Raw genomic sequence first — 18,444 nt, 5'->3', positions numbered from 1 at the left:
TAAGTTATGAGAACTAAAGTCAACTTTCTTTAATGCAAAGTTGCTCCTCAATTTCATTTTTATGACCCTACTTAAAGGGACAAGGAAAATTTATAATACTGTAGTTATTGTTAATTAGTAATTTAACGTTTGGGTTAATAAATAAAACATCAAATCGCACGACGCATAATATTGTAATCCCTACAAATTAATGATATCAAATACTTTTCAAAAGTCCATTACCATATATTTATGTAACCTCTAGGCTGGTAAAATGTCTCTTTTAATAAAACAACGCGTATTATTGACTATTTAACCGTCAATGCCATGAAATAAAATTGTAACGATGTCAGCTTATAATTTCTCGTTGTTCTATTATTTGTTGAACATTTTCTCTTAAAATTATACTCCCTCTGTTCCAAATTAGTTGTCAGATTAGGATTTTGCACACCCCTTAAGAAAATAATTATTAGAAGTGTTATTTGACTAATATACTCCTACTAGAAAAATCAATATTATTGATTAATGTGTTCTGTATTGAATGTTACAAGGAATATCAAAAGTTTAACAAGATAACTTTTCAATAGTACTAAAAAAATTTACACTGTTCAATGAGAATTTTTTGCCGCCATCTCCGTGAATGAAATTTTTTTGCTTCCACAATTTGATTTAAACAAAAATATTTCTTTCATAATATATGAAAATTTAAAATTTCCCACTAAAATTAACATTATAAAAGAATGCATGGTACTTGAAATATGAATATCGAATAAAGTTATCTGATGAAGTCGTTAATTCTAATATCTGCTGAAATTTTAATTTGAGTTTTGGTGTCCATGTATTTAAAAATATATGCATAATACTTTAATGATTCTTCTAAAACTGATTTATAAAATAAAGTTAAAAGGGAGTAAGTGCATTAGTTGAAGAAGTCTCGTAACTTGGAGTAGTAACTTTTTTCATATTGAAATACTCTTGTAACTTTAAAATAAATTTTTGAAAACTGTAGTAGTTGGAATTGGAATAACAATAACAATAAATCCGATATAATCCCACAATGTGGGGTCTGGAGAAGTAGTTAGAATTGGAAAAAAAGTGATTAATTATTTAAATTGATAATTAATTTGGAATAACTATTTATAGTATACGTGACAATTAATTTAAAATGGAAGGAGTACGTAATTTAAAATGATGACCCTATGCTGAGTTCCCATGTCGGTTGGGGATAATGTTTTTGGACAATTCTTCATTTATGAGCTAATTTTTTAGATTAAATTAAACTTCAAGTCCATTTTTATCACTTACTACTTAGGGGCGGAGCCAATGTATTGCTTACGAGTAAGGTCTTAATTATTTGCCTTTTTTCATTTTCCAAGAATCAAGTACAGTGATATTTCATTAAATCAAATTGTATTATGGGTCAACTTGAAATAAGAAAGATAATCAGTTAAGTGTTTCTGCACGATTTTAAAATAAAAGAAAATCTTATATTCAACAGGTGAATATATGTTGATTAATTAAGATGTAATTAGTTTGACTTTTAATTTTGACATGAATCTAGGATATTAAACAAAGAGATCATTTAAGTACTTGTTTTTTTTATTTATCACTCACACAAATCAAATTGTATTATGGGTCAACTTGAAATAAGAAAGATAATCAGTTAGGTGTTTCTGCACGATTTTAAAGTAAAAGAAAATCTTATATTCAACAGGTGAATATATGTTGATTAATTAAGATGTAATTAGTTTGACCTTTAATTTTGACATGAATCTAGGATATTAAACAAAGAGATCATTTAAGTACTTATTTTTTTTATTTATCACTCACACAATGTTCAGTACTCACATTAAAATCCGACTAAATTCGAATTTACACTAAAAAATTCATATTGAAAATAAAACGCTTTCTAACAAAGAAATTTCGTATAAGGAGACTCAAACTCGAGACAATCTGGTTAAATAATCATTTAAGCATTTATATTGGAGTGTGTTGTGTACTTGTGTTATTGTACTCATTTTTCTTAGAACAAGTACAATAGATACTCTTCTCGTTTCTATTTAATGGTCATGTCTAAATAAAAATAAAATAGCAGGAATATCTTTGTGCTTCTTTTCTTGTTTCAGTTCTCACTTAAACTTCAAGATCACTACTTAGTTTTGGTCAAACACACTTGCAGAATTTTGTGGTCAAAGTACACATTAGGACAATTTTTTTTAGCAAAAAGCTTTCCTTTATAAAGCTTACGTCTATTACTTATCTAATGCCTTTATCTAGAAGTTCAAGACTGTACTTTCTTTTTCACTCTATTTCTTTATTAAGTAGTATTAAATCACCATCTTTGCCGGTTTTGTTGGTGTCTTTTCTGGGGTTTATATACTAATATAATTCCCAAATGGACCTACTCATATACAACGACCGTTGTTCTAGGGATCTGTATTTTTGTTTGCAAGATTTGACTATGTTCTCTCGAAAATATTTACATACACTCGATATTTATATCTAAACAAAAAACTTAATTTTGACAATTAAAAATTAAAATCAGATTATATTGTGCAGAAAAGATCGTATTTCATTCATTCATTTTGTATAAATGTCGATGTGGCTAATTCTTTAATCATATTTTTAACATATGAGTCGCTATCAATGCATAAAATTGCATTGATTAGTCTTTAATTTTAATCTTTTAGCAATCGAATTAAGTTCTTTAGATAATAAAATTGTGCCATTTAAGTCTGGAAAAAGCAATGATGAACCATAAGAGGCAAAACAAAAAAGTGCAAATGACCCCAATCAATGTGGACTCAGAAGACATGAAGCCAAACCAACCAAGATCCATCCAGCCTGGTTTTTCTTATCAATTAAAGCTACTACTTTTTTCCTGCTCAACCACCCAATATGTTCTCCTACTACATGTATTTATGCCAAGATTTCACCATCTTAAAAGTCAACCGTTTAGTCAGACCAATTGGGGCTTCAAATCTCAATAGAGAAAAGAAAATGTCAAAAGCCCTTTGCAAAAGAGATAAGGACATGCCGAAACAAAATTGAGAGAAAATATGTTCTGGAGATGTTTTTTATTAGAAGGTTTGACCAATAATTGAGGGAGTTGGCAGTAGACACCATGTGTTGAAATTTAAAGCAAAGAAAGATATAGTTTATGGTATAATATTTTTATGTTTGTCTCTATTTAATCAATCTGGTTCCTGTTAAGAACTGGTAAATTTTCTTATGTTGAAAAGAACCTGATATGTAGCAAGAAGCTCTCTCTTTTCGTGCTTTTGACTTTGTTTTCTCAGCTCGTAGTCATGGGAAGCAGTCATTTCTTGATAATCCTTCTCTTGAACTTTCTTCTGATTCCTTCTTTTTCACTTCCTTTGTGTACTGATTCAAGTAAGTTTTTGGTGTTGTTCAAGATTTCCCATTTGCAGTTATATGTTCTTGTTCTAATTTCAATTTTCTTGATTCTTTACAGGAGCTCCTCTGCCTCAAAAGACTCCACTTACATTCTGTCCTTACAAAGGAACCTCATGCTGCAGCTCTGGTGATGATAAGCAATTGAAGAACCAATATGATGCTATGAACATTTCTGATTCTGGTTGTGCTTCTCTTGTAAAGTCTATCCTTTGTGCGGTAAGACGAACCTTGTTCTGTGTAAATTTATATTTTCTTGCTAAATGCAACCACTTGTTCTGAGTAATCATGAACATATAGTTAGTCTTCAGTCGATTAAATCCCTTCATTAGCGCGGAACAATGTAGTTGCAGCTCTTGCTCTATGCTAGAGAATTCTTTAAATAAGGCATCTGTCCAGATACAGCAAAATTTAATAAACTGGAATTGAATTAATCCAGATATTAGATTCATGCTGCTTTTACAAGCTTCTAAGGCCCTCATTACTAATACCTTAGTGGCAATATATAGTTAGGAACATATTCATTTCCTATTTTCCTAGTTTTGCAGCATGAATATATTTGTTTTAGGATAGGCATTTTGTATTAAGGATCTATACTACATCTAATCAGTTAGGCTGCCAATTATTTTAATGCCTGTTTTATATAAAACCAGAGATTCATCCTATTTAAAAACTCCTGATTTCTGAGATCAAAAGACGAAATTTCCCGACAATCATCTGTATCAAGATGGCTCTCTGAGATAGTTGTACTGATCTATTTGGAAGCTATACACTTCCGTTTTTTGTTGGACTCGTATCTCATGTAATTGGTTAAGGAAGATGGTAGGATTAGAAATATTACTGAGGATTGTTCAAATTATCGGTTTACAAATGTGCATCTATCTTCCCTATTGGATCTTGATGCATGGATTTCTATATTTTCACCTACTGCAGAAATGTGATCAATTTTCAGCAGATCTCTTTAGTACTAGTTCTGCTCCTAGACAACTTCCTGTACTGTGCAACTCCACAACTTCAGCAAATTTTACTCAATCTAGCCAAGCTACGAATAACTTTTGCTCTAAAGTTTGGACTACATGTCAAAATGTGTCCATCCTGAATTCTCCCTTTGCTGCTTCCTTGAGAGGTCGAACTCCAATACCTGTAGAGTCTAATTCCACCAAGTTGACGGATCTCTGGCAATCACAAGATGATTTCTGTAATGCATTTGGAGGAGCTTCTGGTGATGGATCAGTATGCTTTGCTGGAGAACCTGTTGCCTTAAATACTACTGAACCTTCAAGTCCTCCAGGCGGTTTGTGCCTTGAGAAGATAGGAAATGGTAGTTATCTTGATATGGCTGCTCATCCTGATGGTTCTAATCGTGCCTTTTTCTCGAGTCAGCAAGGGAAAATATGGTTGGCTGCCATTCCAGAAATTGACTCTGGAAAGGTGTTAGAGCTTGATGAGTCCAATCCTTTTCTGGATCTAACTGATGATGTTCATTTTGACACTCAATTTGGTATGATGGGGATTGCATTTCATCCAAAGTTCTCACAAAATGGTCGTTTCTTTGCTTCGTTCAATTGCGATAAGCAATCATGGGCCGGATGTGCAGGAAGATGCTCTTGTAACTCGGATGTGGATTGTGATCCATCAAAACTACCTAGTGATAGTGGTACCCGGCCATGCCAATATCAAGTAGTTGTAGCAGAATTTACTGCCAATGGGACAACAAACCAGCCATCAGAGGTAATTTTCAGTCTAAAAGGAGTAATCTTTTCCGATATTGTTTGACTCTGACTAATCACAATTTATTTGATCTTTTCCAGGCAAAATCTGCCAGCCCGAATGAAGTCAGAAGAATATTCACCATGGGCCTTCCTTTTACCGCTCATCATGGAGGCCAGATTCTTTTTGGACCTAACGATGGATATTTGTATTTCATGATGGGAGACGGTGGGGGTAGTGGAGATCCTTACAATTTTTCCCAAAACAAGAAGTCGTTGCTTGGAAAGATTATGAGACTTGATGTTGATAGCACACCAAGTAAGTTGTCTTCAAGTTCTTAAAAAAATACTCTTTATATCAATTTGCAGCATTTCTTATATCCATTTGTGAATGCTAACTTTGATGGTCTTGCCACTACTCTAAGCTAATCATAATGCGTGTTGTAAAAAGATTCTAAACGGTTATCTGATTCTTTGTAGTCCCAATTAGGAAATAGCAGACTCTCTTGTCTTGGTCATCTTTGCAAAGTACAAAAAGAGAAGTTCATTGTCAGCAAGTGAATCATTCCTGATATTTCATCTTTGGCAAAATTTTAGCTGCTTATTTTTCAGCTGCAAGTTTTCTTCTTGTTCCGTGTCTGTCAGGCTTTTTGTTCTGCTTTTCTTTTTGCATCTTCCGTGCATTTCTTGCCAAAACCTTTGTTGTTGATCCCCATGTACTGTCAAATTGTTTGAGAGTGACGCATTCTAGGACGGAAATGAAGCATTTTTTATTCAGTTGAGTTGCCCCTTATTTTATGTGTGGTTGTCTTAGGTGCTGCAAATATAACCAAGCTTGGGTTATGGGGAAACTACACCATTCCAAGGGATAATCCTTATATTGAAGATAAAGAGTTACAGCCAGAGATATGGGCACTAGGAATGCGAAATCCTTGGCGCTGCAGCTTTGATTCTGCAAGGCCATCTTACTTCATGTGTGCAGATGTAGGCCAGGTAATGTTCCAGAATTTTGCTCTCCTGGAATCTTATCTGTCCACTTTCAAGCTCCATACAAAATATATACCAAGAATCCATACATTTCCTCACTCCATAAGTTCATTCAATTGTTCTGGATTTGACACATTGGATTTTTATCCCATAGGATCATTATGAAGAGGTGGATATAATCACCAAGGGAGGAAACTATGGTTGGCGTATGTATGAAGGCCCCAGACTATTCACTCCTCCAAAATCATCTTCAGAAAATACATCTATAAACCCAATTTTCCCAGTCATGGGTTATAATCACTCTGATATAAACAAGGATGAAGGTTCAGCCTCAATCACTGGTGGATACTTCTATAGGTCCACGACCGATCCTTGCATGTCCGGAAGGCATGTCTACTAATTCAATTCTTTCCCAAGTGTTGTATTATATAATTTTATGGTAATTAACATATATAGATGAACTCTATATTGCAGATATCTGTATGCGGATTTATATGCAGGTGCTATGTGGGCAGGCACTGAAATCCCTGAAGACAGTGGAAAATTTAACACGACAGAAATTCCATTCACTTGTGCTGGAAATTCCCCTATGAATTGTGCATTGGTTCCAAGAAGCACAGTTCCAGCTTTGGGCTACATTTTCTCATATGGTGAGGATAACAATAAGGATGTATACCTCCTAGCAAGCAGTGGCGTATACAGGGTTGTTCGTCCCAGTCGATGCAAGTACACTTGTGCTAAGGAAAACACAACTGATATTGCTACTCCAGCTCCTGGTACTTCCCCTCCTTCGGCAGCAGTTGTGTTTACAGGTTCATACAATAATTTAGTACTACTCCTATTGTCCTTTTTGTTGATGGTTCGCAGTTGATATATATACCGTATGCCGGGTTGCTGCTAAAGCTATTTAATGTATAGAGGAATTCAAAATAGGCTGCTTAATATGTTTAAGTATTATACAATTGCTCTTTTTGCTTTCTTTTTGTTCATTGCATGAGTATTGTTTCTGGATTTTTTGGCGATTGGATGTAATATATGCAAATGGTGGTCAATAACTTGGGAGGATTATCACCTAATTTATTTCTTCTACGTACTTTTTCTTAGAAAAGTAGACACGTTTTAGGGACAAAGTAAGAACAAGTGTTTGCACAGATTGCCCCTATTTTGGTACGGTCTTTAATTTTTATCTTTATTATTCATTTAATAAAAAATTGTATGCCAAAATATACTTATCAATGATCTAATTTCGCTCTGCATAACTTAAGAGAACTTTTGCCTGATCCGGCATAAATTGTGCAGTATCTTATTTGCTCGGCACATGTTAAGAAAACTTTGTCTGCCTCTTACGGCATAGCCTTGCTTTTTTTTTTCGACCAAATTATGAATTCATTTTACTTCTCGAGATCGTTGAGCGTGATCGGCCCAACTGAAAGAGGGGCTGATCAATTATGTTGGTCCTTTTGATCTGATGAATAGAAATTGGGCCCATGAAAACCTGAAAACCCAAAGTCTGCCCAGAAATATAATGGACCCACTGCCTAATGGTTGAAGGGAAACTTACGTAGATATGGTCTATTAAGAAAATATTTATTATTTATAGCAATAATATTTTTTTTCACTGGATAGTTATAATGCAGTTTTAATACATATTATCGAGAATAATTATAAAATATATATAATACAAGTTTTATTCATGGATAATATATTTATCACATACTTTAATACACTTAAAGAAAATAGTCAAATGTCCCTCCAGTCTATTGTCGAATTCTCAACTACACACTTATATTTTACAAGAGTCCTATTACCCCTGAACTAGTTTAAAGTGGAATAAATGACCCCTTAAAACGTTATACCCAGTCATATATCTTGTGGTGAAACACACGCGCTTGACACATGTATTTCACCAATTAATTTTTTTAAAAAAAAAAATCCTTCTCCTTCCTTACACTAATTCTTTATGAAAGCTTCATTTTAGGGAAAATATTAGGGGATACATTAGGGGTAATTTGTCGCCGCCTCAATCCCTCCTCTACAGCTCTAGTTTGAAAAATTGTTGCAACCACCACCATTTCCCCCTCCACCTCTACCTTTAGCACCTCTCCCACCTTTATCATTAATGGCTAATTTTATCCCACCTCTCCTCGTGAAAACAAAGCCATGAAAAAAAAAATATTCACATCATCATGAAGACCACCATATGTCTAATTTTATCCCACCATCAAACTTAATTGGGGAAAGAGACTCAAGTTAATGTTTGTGGATATTATTGCGATTTTGCATGTCTGTGTGGCGGCATTTTTGAAAATCAAAAGAAGACAATTGTTGAAGGCACATTCTAGATTTTGAAATACATTTTCATTTGATAAGTTTGCTATGGCAAAAATGTAGTTTCTTCTGTTGCGCAACTTTTTAGAATCCTTTTTGGACAAGGATTGTTTTATTGTCTTACTTTGTAATTCTTTCCTAGCAACGTCTCCTTTTCGTCGTTGGTTTGCCGAGTTTCCATGTCGCACTAGGTTTCCTTCACTTTGTGGTCTTCTTTTCAATGATGTATATTGATTTGTACTAACATCAAAATCTCTCATATTCTCATATCTTTACAATTTTGACTGATAAAAATGAATTGTTGCTACACTTAGATTAGTCATATTTATTGTTGGGGGAGGAGCACCACAACTAAAGTTTGATATGATGAAAATAATGAAAATAAATTGGACACGAGAATTTTACGTGGAAACCTCTCTAAATGATAGAATGGAAAAACCACGGGATAGAAGGATTTCACTATAAAATATGGAGTACACTGTTCTCAAATACAAGTAGAAAACAACAATTAACACTTTTCTCTTGTAAAAGGAACAACTACTAAAGAGGACACTCAAAACTACAATATTTATCTTGGTGTATAACTCTATTTGTATTCTTACTCTCTCTTTCTAGGATGATTTAAATGAGGGCAAGAGGTCCTCTATTTATAGGAGAAAGAAAACGCGTATACGCGTTTTCTTACCGTGTCAAACAAAATTGCTACCAACTTTGTCAAACAAAGTTGCGGCCAACCTTACCCCCTTTTTTTGACTTTTACATTCACACCAACTTTTGCCCTCTTTTTTGACTTTTACATTCTCCCACTTGAAGATTTAATTGAGAATCAATTAAGTCTTCACACCATCCTTTCTACCCAATTACTGCGATGTTACGTTTCTGCTAGGCCAATAGAAGATTGACACCATATGAACTTGTCACTGTTGATCGGCTTCGTAAACATATCTGTTAGGTTGTCATTAGTGTGAATTTTCTGAATATCCACACTGCCTTCTTCCACCTTCTCACGGACAAAGTGATACTGTACTCGTATGTGCTTTGTTCTTGAATGAAATGCCGGATTCTTTGCAAGATGCAAAGCGCTCTGACTGTCACAAAATAGAGCAATCTTCTCTTGTTTGTGCCCGAGCTCCTCCAATAACATCTGCATCCATATTGCCTCTTTGCTAGCTTGTGTAGCTGCTACATATTCTGCTTTCGTCGTAGATGTAGCCACGATAGATTGCAGTTTTGAAACCCAGCTTACAGCTCCTCCAGCAAGAGTAAACACATAACCTGTGGTGGACTTGCTTTTATCAAGATCACCTGCATAATCTGAATGAACATAACCTTTAACAGTAAAGTCTGATCCTCCATAACACATTGTAACATCTAAGGTACCCTTGATGTATCTCAGGATCCTCTTAACAGTTTTCCAATGCTCTCTACCAGGATTAGCCATGTATCGACTAACCACTCCCACTGCTTGTGCAATGTCAGGTCTTGTACATACCATAGCGAACATTAAACTTTCCATTGCTGATGCATACGGTACTCGAGACATCTCCATCTTCTCTGCTTCATTACTAGGACACATACTTGAGGATAACTTGAAATTAATAGGAAGTGGGGTAGAAATTGACTTACTGTCTTGCATCTTGAAGCGTCTCAAGATTTTCTTCAAGTAGTTCTTTTGAGAAAGCCAAATCTTCCTATTATCTCTGTCTCGGTGAATTTGCATCCCTAGAATCTTGTTTGCTGGTCCCAAGTCCTTCATTTCAAACTCCCTAGCCAACTGTGCCTTTAAATTTATGAGACGATCTTTGTTGGGGCCTGCTACCAACATGTCGTCAACATACAACAGCAAATTAACAAAATCTTCATCACTAAATCTCTTGTAATAAACACAAGGATCTGAACTATGTCTGTTGTATCCAAGGCTTATAATGAAGGAATCAAATCTCTTATACCAACATCTCGGCGCTTGTTAGAGACTATATAGAGATTTGTTCAACCTGCAAACCAAGTTCTCTTTTCCCTGTTCTTCAGAATCTTCTGGTTGGAGCATATAAATTTCCTCTACAAGTTCTCCATGAAGAAATGCAGTTTTGACATCTAACTATTCCAAGTACAAGTCAAATATAGCACACATCGCCAGGACCACTCGAATTGTTGTGAGTCGAACCACCGGAGAAAATATCTCATTGAAAGGTTGAAGGCTCTCCATCTTCTGTTAATAGACAGTATGCAATATTACTCTCCATAGAATAATCTGAGTGCCAAGATGGTTCTCTTCTCTCCCTAGTTGACTGTCGAACTTCTGGAGTTTCGATCTCAGCTTGCTCTTATTTTTCGTGCTCTGGTGCTGCTTCAGAAGAAACTGGAACTTCTTCTATTTTTTCAACTTTAACTGTAGTAGTCTCTAGTTTTTCTTTTGAAGTGCTACCTTTTTTTGCTTGTATTTTGTTTTCAACAAATACAACATCCCTGCTGATTACCACCTTGCGGGCTGTGGGATCCCACAAGCGATACCCCTTGACTCCATCAGCATACCCTAAGAAAATGCATTTCTTGGATTTTGGATCCAACTTTGATTTTTCTTGTGTGTTGAACATAACATAAGCAGGACTTCCAAATATATGTAAGCGAGAATAATCAGTTGGTTTTCTTGTCCACATCTCCATTGGCGTTTTCAGATCAATTGCGGTTGATGGTGACCGATTGATCACATAACAGGCGGTTTTGACTGCTTCTGCCCAGAATGGTTTTTCCAACCCTACAGTTGCCAACATAGCTCTTGTCCGTTCCAACAAGGTTCTGTTCATCCGCTCTGCTACTCCATTTTATTGTGGAGTATATGCCACCGTGAACTACCGTTTAATACTTTCTTGTTTACAGAAGTTATTTAATTCATCACCAGTGTATTTTCCTCCATTATCTGTCCTCAAACACTTGATCTTTTTCTCAGATTCAAGTTCCACCCGCGCTTTGAATTCTTTGAAAATTGAAAAAACATCTGTCTTCCTTTTGATTGGATACACCCAACTTCTCCGAAAGTAATTATCGATAAATGACACGAAATATTTCGCTCCTCCTAGAGACTCCATCGGTGCTTGCCAAACATCAGAGTGGACCAGATCTAGTATTTCCTTGCTTTTAGCAGAGGAACTGCTAAACTTCAGTCTATTTTGCTTAGTGGTAACACAATGCTCACAAAAGGGTAGTGAAACCTTTTTGAGCCCTGAAAGAAGTTTTTGCTCAGCAAGAATCTTCAAACCTCGTTCCGACATATGGCCAAGTTTACGATGCCACATCATCGTTGATTCTTCAAATGAACTTGGTGACGCGGTTGATGTTTCTCCTTCTTGGTGTATTTCACCTTTAAGCACATATAGATTTGCAGTAAGTTTTTCCGCTTTCATCACTACAAGCGCTCCTTTCGATATTCTCATGACTCCACCATGAGTCTTATACGAACATCCATTATCATCTAGTTGTCCTAAAGACAATAGATTCTTCTTCAAGTCTTTTACATGTCGTACCTCCTGGATGGTGCGAACCGTGCCATCATACATCTTTATTTTGATGGACCCAATACCAATAACATCCAAAGCATGATCATTTCCCATAAACACAGACCCTCCTGAGATAGGATTATATTGATGGAGCCATTCTCTCCTAGAAGTCATGTGCCATGTTGCTCCTGTGTCCATGATCCAGACATCAGCAAAACGTTTTCTGCCTTCATTATTTGATATTGCCTCACTACATAAAATATCGCCATCATCCGAGGTACATGCAACATTCCCTTTAGCATTTGATGGCTCATGGTTTTCACTCTTCTTCTTGAACCGATAATCTTTCTTGAAGTGTCCTTTCTTGCCAAAGTTGTAACACTTGATATTCTTCTTACTTCTTGATTGAGATCTGTCATGATTGTAACTCCCACTGGGGCCACGTTCCGTTGGTCTTTCTCTCACCATCATCAAGGCTTCAGCTTGCTGCGAACTTGCTTGTCTGTCTTCCTTATTTTTGCGCCGATTTTCTTCTTCCAAGACATCGGCTGCAATTTCATCGAAAACTAGACTGTTTGTATTATTCGTCAGGTTGATGATGAGTTGATCATACGAGTCAGGCAAACTTTGAAGTAGAAGCTCCGCATATTCAGTACCCTCTATTTTGCAACCCATTGTTGTAAGTTGCGAAAATAGAGTATTCAAAGCATTGATGTGTTCAGTAACTAACATGGACTCTGTCATTCGAAGAGTATAAAATCTTCTTTTTAAGAAGATTTTATTATGCAAAGACTTGGCCTCATACAACCCTGTAAGAGTATCCCATATTTCCTTCGCCGTCCGCTTTTTCGCTACACTAGACAACACTTGATCAGCTAGTGTCAAGTGTAGATCAGCAACTGCATTGCTGTCTATGTCGTTCCACTTGCTGTCATCAACAAAGTTTGTGGGCCTGCCTTCAATTGCAGCTAAACAATTGTCTTTTCTCAATATTGCTTTTATTTTCATTTTTCATAATGAGAAATTAGTCCCATTGAATTTCTCAACGTCAAAATTTATTGTACTCGACATTGTTATTTGCTTCACACCCTTTTAGATCATTTCTGAAAATTTTTGCGAACAATCGTGACAAACTGTACCGTCACCAAAATTCATTATTCACGTGAATAGTACTATTCACTGACTTTTACTATTCACAAAAAGTTACTATTCAGAGATAGTACCTTCGCATAAAATAGACAGAATAACCGAGGGCTCTGATACCACTGTTGGGGGAGGAAGCATCACAACTAAAGTTTGATATGATGAAAATAATGAAAATAAATTGGACACGAGAATTTTACGTGGAAACCTCTCTAAATGATAGAATGGAAAAACCACGGGGTAGAAGGATCTCACTATAAAATATGGAGTACACTGTTCTCAAATACAAGTAGAAAACAACAATTAACACTTTTCTCTTGTAAAATGAACAACTACTAAAGAGGACACTCAAAACTACAATATTTATCTTGGTGTATAACTCTATTTGTATTCTTACTCTCTCTTTCTAGGATGATTTAAATGAGGGAAAGAGGCCCTCTATTTATAGGAGAAAGAAAACGCGTATACGCATTTTCTTACCGTGTCAAACAAAATTGCTGCCAACTTTGTCAAATAAAGTTGCTGCCAACCTTGCCCCATTTTTTTGACTTTTACATTCACAACAACTTTTGCCCCCTTTTTTGACTTTTACATTTATAACAACTTATATTTTATAGACCATCGACACTTAGACCCATAATTTTATCAAGCGACTTACACATATTAACTAATGTTATCAACCAAATTAATGGTTGTCCACTTTGCATTAGTGGATGATCCTCTATCTTTTTTAGTGGGCAACTTACCCATTAATGTTTTGTTTTCTTTCATTTACATATGGCTATAAATAGCCTTCTTCAATGTAAAGATGATAGAGATATACTACATATACATAGTAAAATTTCTCCTTTGTTCTCCTTTCTTATCTTTTACTCTTGCTTCCTTGTTTTGTTGTATTTCTTAACACGTTATCAGCACGAAGTCCTAATTTTCTCCAGAAAATTAATCTCTATATCAGGTATATCTACTAAAGAAATTTTATTTTAGTTGTCTTTTCTATTTCTAAAATTAATTTCTATCCCAGTTTTATCATGTCAAATTTATCAAAACTTGAATTTATGGCACTTGACATTTCTGGAAAAAAATATTTATCATGGATTCTTGATGCTGAAATTCACCTTGACGCTAAGGGTCTAGGTGATACCATTAAACAAGATAATAACGCATCAAGCCAAGATAAAGGAAAAGCCATGATTTTTCTCCGTCATCATATTCATGAAGGATTAAAAACTGAATATTTAACTATAAAAGACCCTCTTGAATTATGGACTAATTTGAAAGATCGATATCACCACCTGAAACTTACGGTGTTACCAAAAGCCCGATATGACTGGATTCACCTTCGATTTCAAGACTTTAAAACCGTGACATAGTATAATTCTGCGATCCACGAGGTAAGTTCCATGTTAAAATTATGTGGAGACTCTATCACTGATGATGATTTACTTGAGAAAACTTTTTCCACTTTTCACGCTTCAAATATGTTGTTACAACAACAATATCGTGAAAAAGGATTTAAGAAGTATTCTGAATTAATTACATGCTTACTTGTTGCTGAGAAAAATAATACTTTGTTGATGAAAAATCATGAAGCCCGTCCCACTGGATCTACTCCATTCCCTGAAGCGAATGTTGTAGCAACGCATAATCAGTCTGAATCAAGACAAAATAATTATCGCGGCCATGGCCGTGGCCGTGGGAGAAGACGTGGTAGAGGACGAATCAATTATCGTCATCATGTTGGAAATAAACATGAGAACAATAAAGGTCCTCAAAATAATTCTTCCAGAGGTAAATCCAATTTTTGTCACCGGTGTGGTATGAAGGGTCATTGGGCACGTGAATGTCGTACGCCCGAACATTTTGTGAAACTTTATCAAGCCTCTCTCAAAAGGAGAGATAATAATGTGGAGGCAAACTTGAGTTTTCGAAATAATAATGATGAAGCAACCCCCATAAATAAACATGAAAATATTGAGGCAAATATGGCTTATAAAGATGATGATTTCGTAGATCTTCCAAATATTACTCATTTGGATGTTGAAGACTTTATGAGTATTGATTAAGGAATTTATCATCTGCCGGGGAATATATCTTATAATTAGTAACTTTTACAAAGAGACATATAGTTTGTACTAATGTGTAAAAGCTGAAAGCTCTATATTATGTAATATGGTCTGTTATTTATTTTTGTTACTTATTTGTTATTTTTATGTAGTATTATCACACAATATTACTTGATGTTTTTTTTAGTTGTATATTTGTACCATTCAAAAACCTAGATTAACACTTCTCACTATGACACTTGTTACCAAAATAAATTGTCAATTGAGTTTATTTATTAAAAGTTTTAGTATATTGAGTTATATGAAGAAATATGAACCGAATTTCAAGCGTGTTAACATAGTAATTTATTTACGATCTGCAGCCAATATCTGATGAGCTTTATTAACACATATAATAATGCATGATCGAAGATGCTAAAATATGTCAAATTAGCCATTAAGTTATAAAATTAGTGTATACTGTGTATATATGATTTTCACATCATTTGATACTGTCACATAGCCATCTGCATAGATATATGTTATCGCATGTGTTATAATTATATTCAATAAAGGTCATATTAGTACTAATGCTGGTTTTTTTTAGCTAATACTTTATATATACAATATTGTCAAAAATACATGTGAGTAAAGAATATTTTTCACACACATTCATGATATTATAGTTACTGTTTTTATGTTTTTTGTTTTTTAAAGCAGTTCAATATCTTAAGATTTTTATGTTGTTAGTTTTTCACACTCTTATAATGTATCTCTTTTCATTTATGAAGAATATGGAAATTTTCCAGTCATCAGTTGGATCCAAAATTAATTATGATGATATGTGTCTTATTGATAGTGCCATAACACACACTATTTTAAGAGATAAGAAATATTTCTCTTATTTGATAATGAAAGAAGCTAATATTAATACAATATCTGGTAGTACAAAATTAATTGAAGGATCCGGAAAAGCTAAAGTTGTACTTGTTGGGGGAACAAATTTAACAATTAATGAAGCATTATATTGTAGTAAGTCTCAAAGAAATTTATTAAGTTTCAAAGATATTCGTCAAAATGGTTATCATATTGAGACTACAAATGATGAAAAGAATGAATATCTTTATATTACTACAATGATGTCGGGCAAAAGGTTTATTCTTGAAAAGTTACCCGCTCTTTCATCCGGCTTATACTTCACAAGTATTAGCATGGTTGAAACACATGCCATAGTAAACCAGAAATTTACTAACTCAAATGATTTTATTATTTGGCATGACCGGTTGGGCCATCCCGGTTCTAATATGATGTGCAAAATAATTGAGAGTTCACATGGACACTCTTTGAAGAACCAAAAGATTCTTCAGTTTAAAGAATTCACTTGTGCTGCATGTTCTCAAGGCAAATTGATTACTAGACCATCAGTAATCAAAGTGGACATTGAATCCCCAACATTTCTGGAACGAATACACGGTGATATATGTGGACCCATTCACCCATCATGTGGACCATTCAAATATTATATGGTTTTAATAGATGCATCTACAAGATGGTCACATGTGTGCTTATTATCAACTCGTAATATGGCATTTGCGAGATTACTTGCTCAAATAATTAAGTTAAGAGCACAATTTCCAAATTATGCAATAAAGGCAATTCGTCTTGATAATGCTGGTGAGTTCACATCTCAGGCATTTAATGATTATTGTTTGTCCACTGGGATAACAGTTGAGCATCCGGTTGCTCATGTTCATACTCAAAATGGTCTAGCGGAATCATTAATTAAACGTCTCCAATTAATTGTTAGACCAATGCTTATGAGAACAAAACTTCTCATTTCATTATGGGGTCATGCTATTTTGCATGCAGCAAGTCTTGTGCGGATCAGACCCACAAGTTATCACAAAGTCTCCCTATTACAATTGGCTTTTGGTCAGGAGCCAAACATTTCCCATCTTAGAATATTTGGATGTGCGGTATATGTTCCAATTGCTCCACCACAACGCACAAAGATGGGACCCCAAAGAAGATTGGGGATATATGTTGGGTATGAATCTCCTTCTATCATAAAATATTTGGAACCTATGACTGGAGATTTATTTACTGCAAGATTTGCTGATTGTCATTTTGATGAATCAGTATATCCAACATTAGGGGGAGAAAATAAGCAACTCAAAAGGGAAATAGATTGGAATGCATTACCATTATCTCATTTAGATTCTCGTACAAATAAATGTGAACTGGAAGTTCAAAAGATAATTCATTTGCAAAATATTGCAAATCAACTGCCAGATGCATTCACTGACCTATCAAGAGTTACTAAATCTCATATCCCAGCTGCTAATGCTCCAATTCGAGTTGATGTCCCAATAGGACAATTAAATAATGCAAATGAGTCTAAACCACATTTAAAACGTGGTAGACCAATCGGTTCCAAAGATAAAAATCCTCGAAAAAGAAAAGGAGCAAATAATCAAGATGGTCATGATATGAAAGAACCTGCTCAAGATGAGCGAGGAGACATAACAATTGATGAAACCTTGGAAGAGGTTAAGGCGCCTGAAAATGATAAAGAAATTTCAATAAATTATGTCTCATCAGGAAATATATAGAACCGAAATAATGTAATTGTCGACAATAGTTTTGCTTATAATGTTGCTATGGAAATAATGCAACAAAATGAGGATTTGAACCAAAATCTGTCCATGAATGTACACAGAGGAATGATTGGCCAAAATGGAAAGATGCAATTCAAGTTGAATTAGCTTCGCTTGAAAAACGCGAAGTTTTCGAACCGATAGTCCGAACACCTGAAGGTATAAAACCAGTGGGGTACAAATGGGTTTTTGTGCGAAAAAAAAATGAGAAAAATGAAGTTGTAAGATATAAAGCACGACTTGTGGCACAAGGATTTTCGTAAAGACCCGGCATTGATTATAAGGAAACATATTCTCCTGTGGTGGATGCAATCACTTTCAGGTATCTTATAAATCTGGCAGTTTATGAAAAACTTGGCATGCATCTGATGGATGTCGTTACAGCCTATTTATATGGTTCTCTGGATAACGATATCTTTATGAAAATTCCTGAAGGATTTAAAATGCCTGAAATATATAAAGATTCCCGGGAAACTTGTTCAATAAAACTTCAAAAATCTTTATATGGGCTGAAACAATCAGGGCGAATGTGGTACAATCGTCTTAGCGAATACTTGCTAAAAGAAGGATATAAAAATGATCTAATTTGCCCTTGTGTCTTTATGAAAAGGTCTGGATCTGAATTTGTTATAATAGCAGTGTATGTTGATGATTTGAATATTATCGGAACTCCTGAAGAACTTTCAAA

General features: G+C 34.8%; 1 protein-coding gene across 3 annotated transcripts; it reads left to right on the top strand.

Annotated features, from left to right (window-relative positions):
* Window positions 1-2,711: 2,711 nt before the first annotated feature.
* On the top strand, window positions 2,712-7,165 carry LOC129895606 (HIPL1 protein-like). 3 transcript variants are annotated; one of them, XM_055971334.1, is made up of 8 exons: window positions 2,712-3,142; window positions 3,279-3,372; window positions 3,455-3,612; window positions 4,327-5,124; window positions 5,205-5,421; window positions 5,917-6,095; window positions 6,244-6,476; window positions 6,564-7,165. In XM_055971334.1, exons 1-8 carry the CDS (start codon window positions 3,140-3,142, stop codon window positions 6,958-6,960), a joined length of 2,079 nt encoding a protein of 692 aa, XP_055827309.1. In that variant the 5' UTR covers window positions 2,712-3,139; the 3' UTR covers window positions 6,961-7,165. The 3 variants fall into 3 exon arrangements, with proteins under 3 accessions (XP_055827309.1, XP_055827310.1, XP_055827311.1); XM_055971335.1 differs by having other exon boundaries at window positions 2,712-3,372; XM_055971336.1 differs by lacking the exon at window positions 3,279-3,372 and having other exon boundaries at window positions 2,713-3,142.
* Window positions 7,166-18,444: the final 11,279 nt, after the last annotated feature.

This window comes from Solanum dulcamara, chromosome 7, assembly GCF_947179165.1.
Source record: "Solanum dulcamara chromosome 7, daSolDulc1.2, whole genome shotgun sequence".
NCBI lineage: Eukaryota > Viridiplantae > Streptophyta > Magnoliopsida > Solanales > Solanaceae > Solanum > Solanum dulcamara.
Note: the sequence above shows the minus strand (reverse complement) of the source record. Positions and strands in the feature narration are given on the sequence as shown.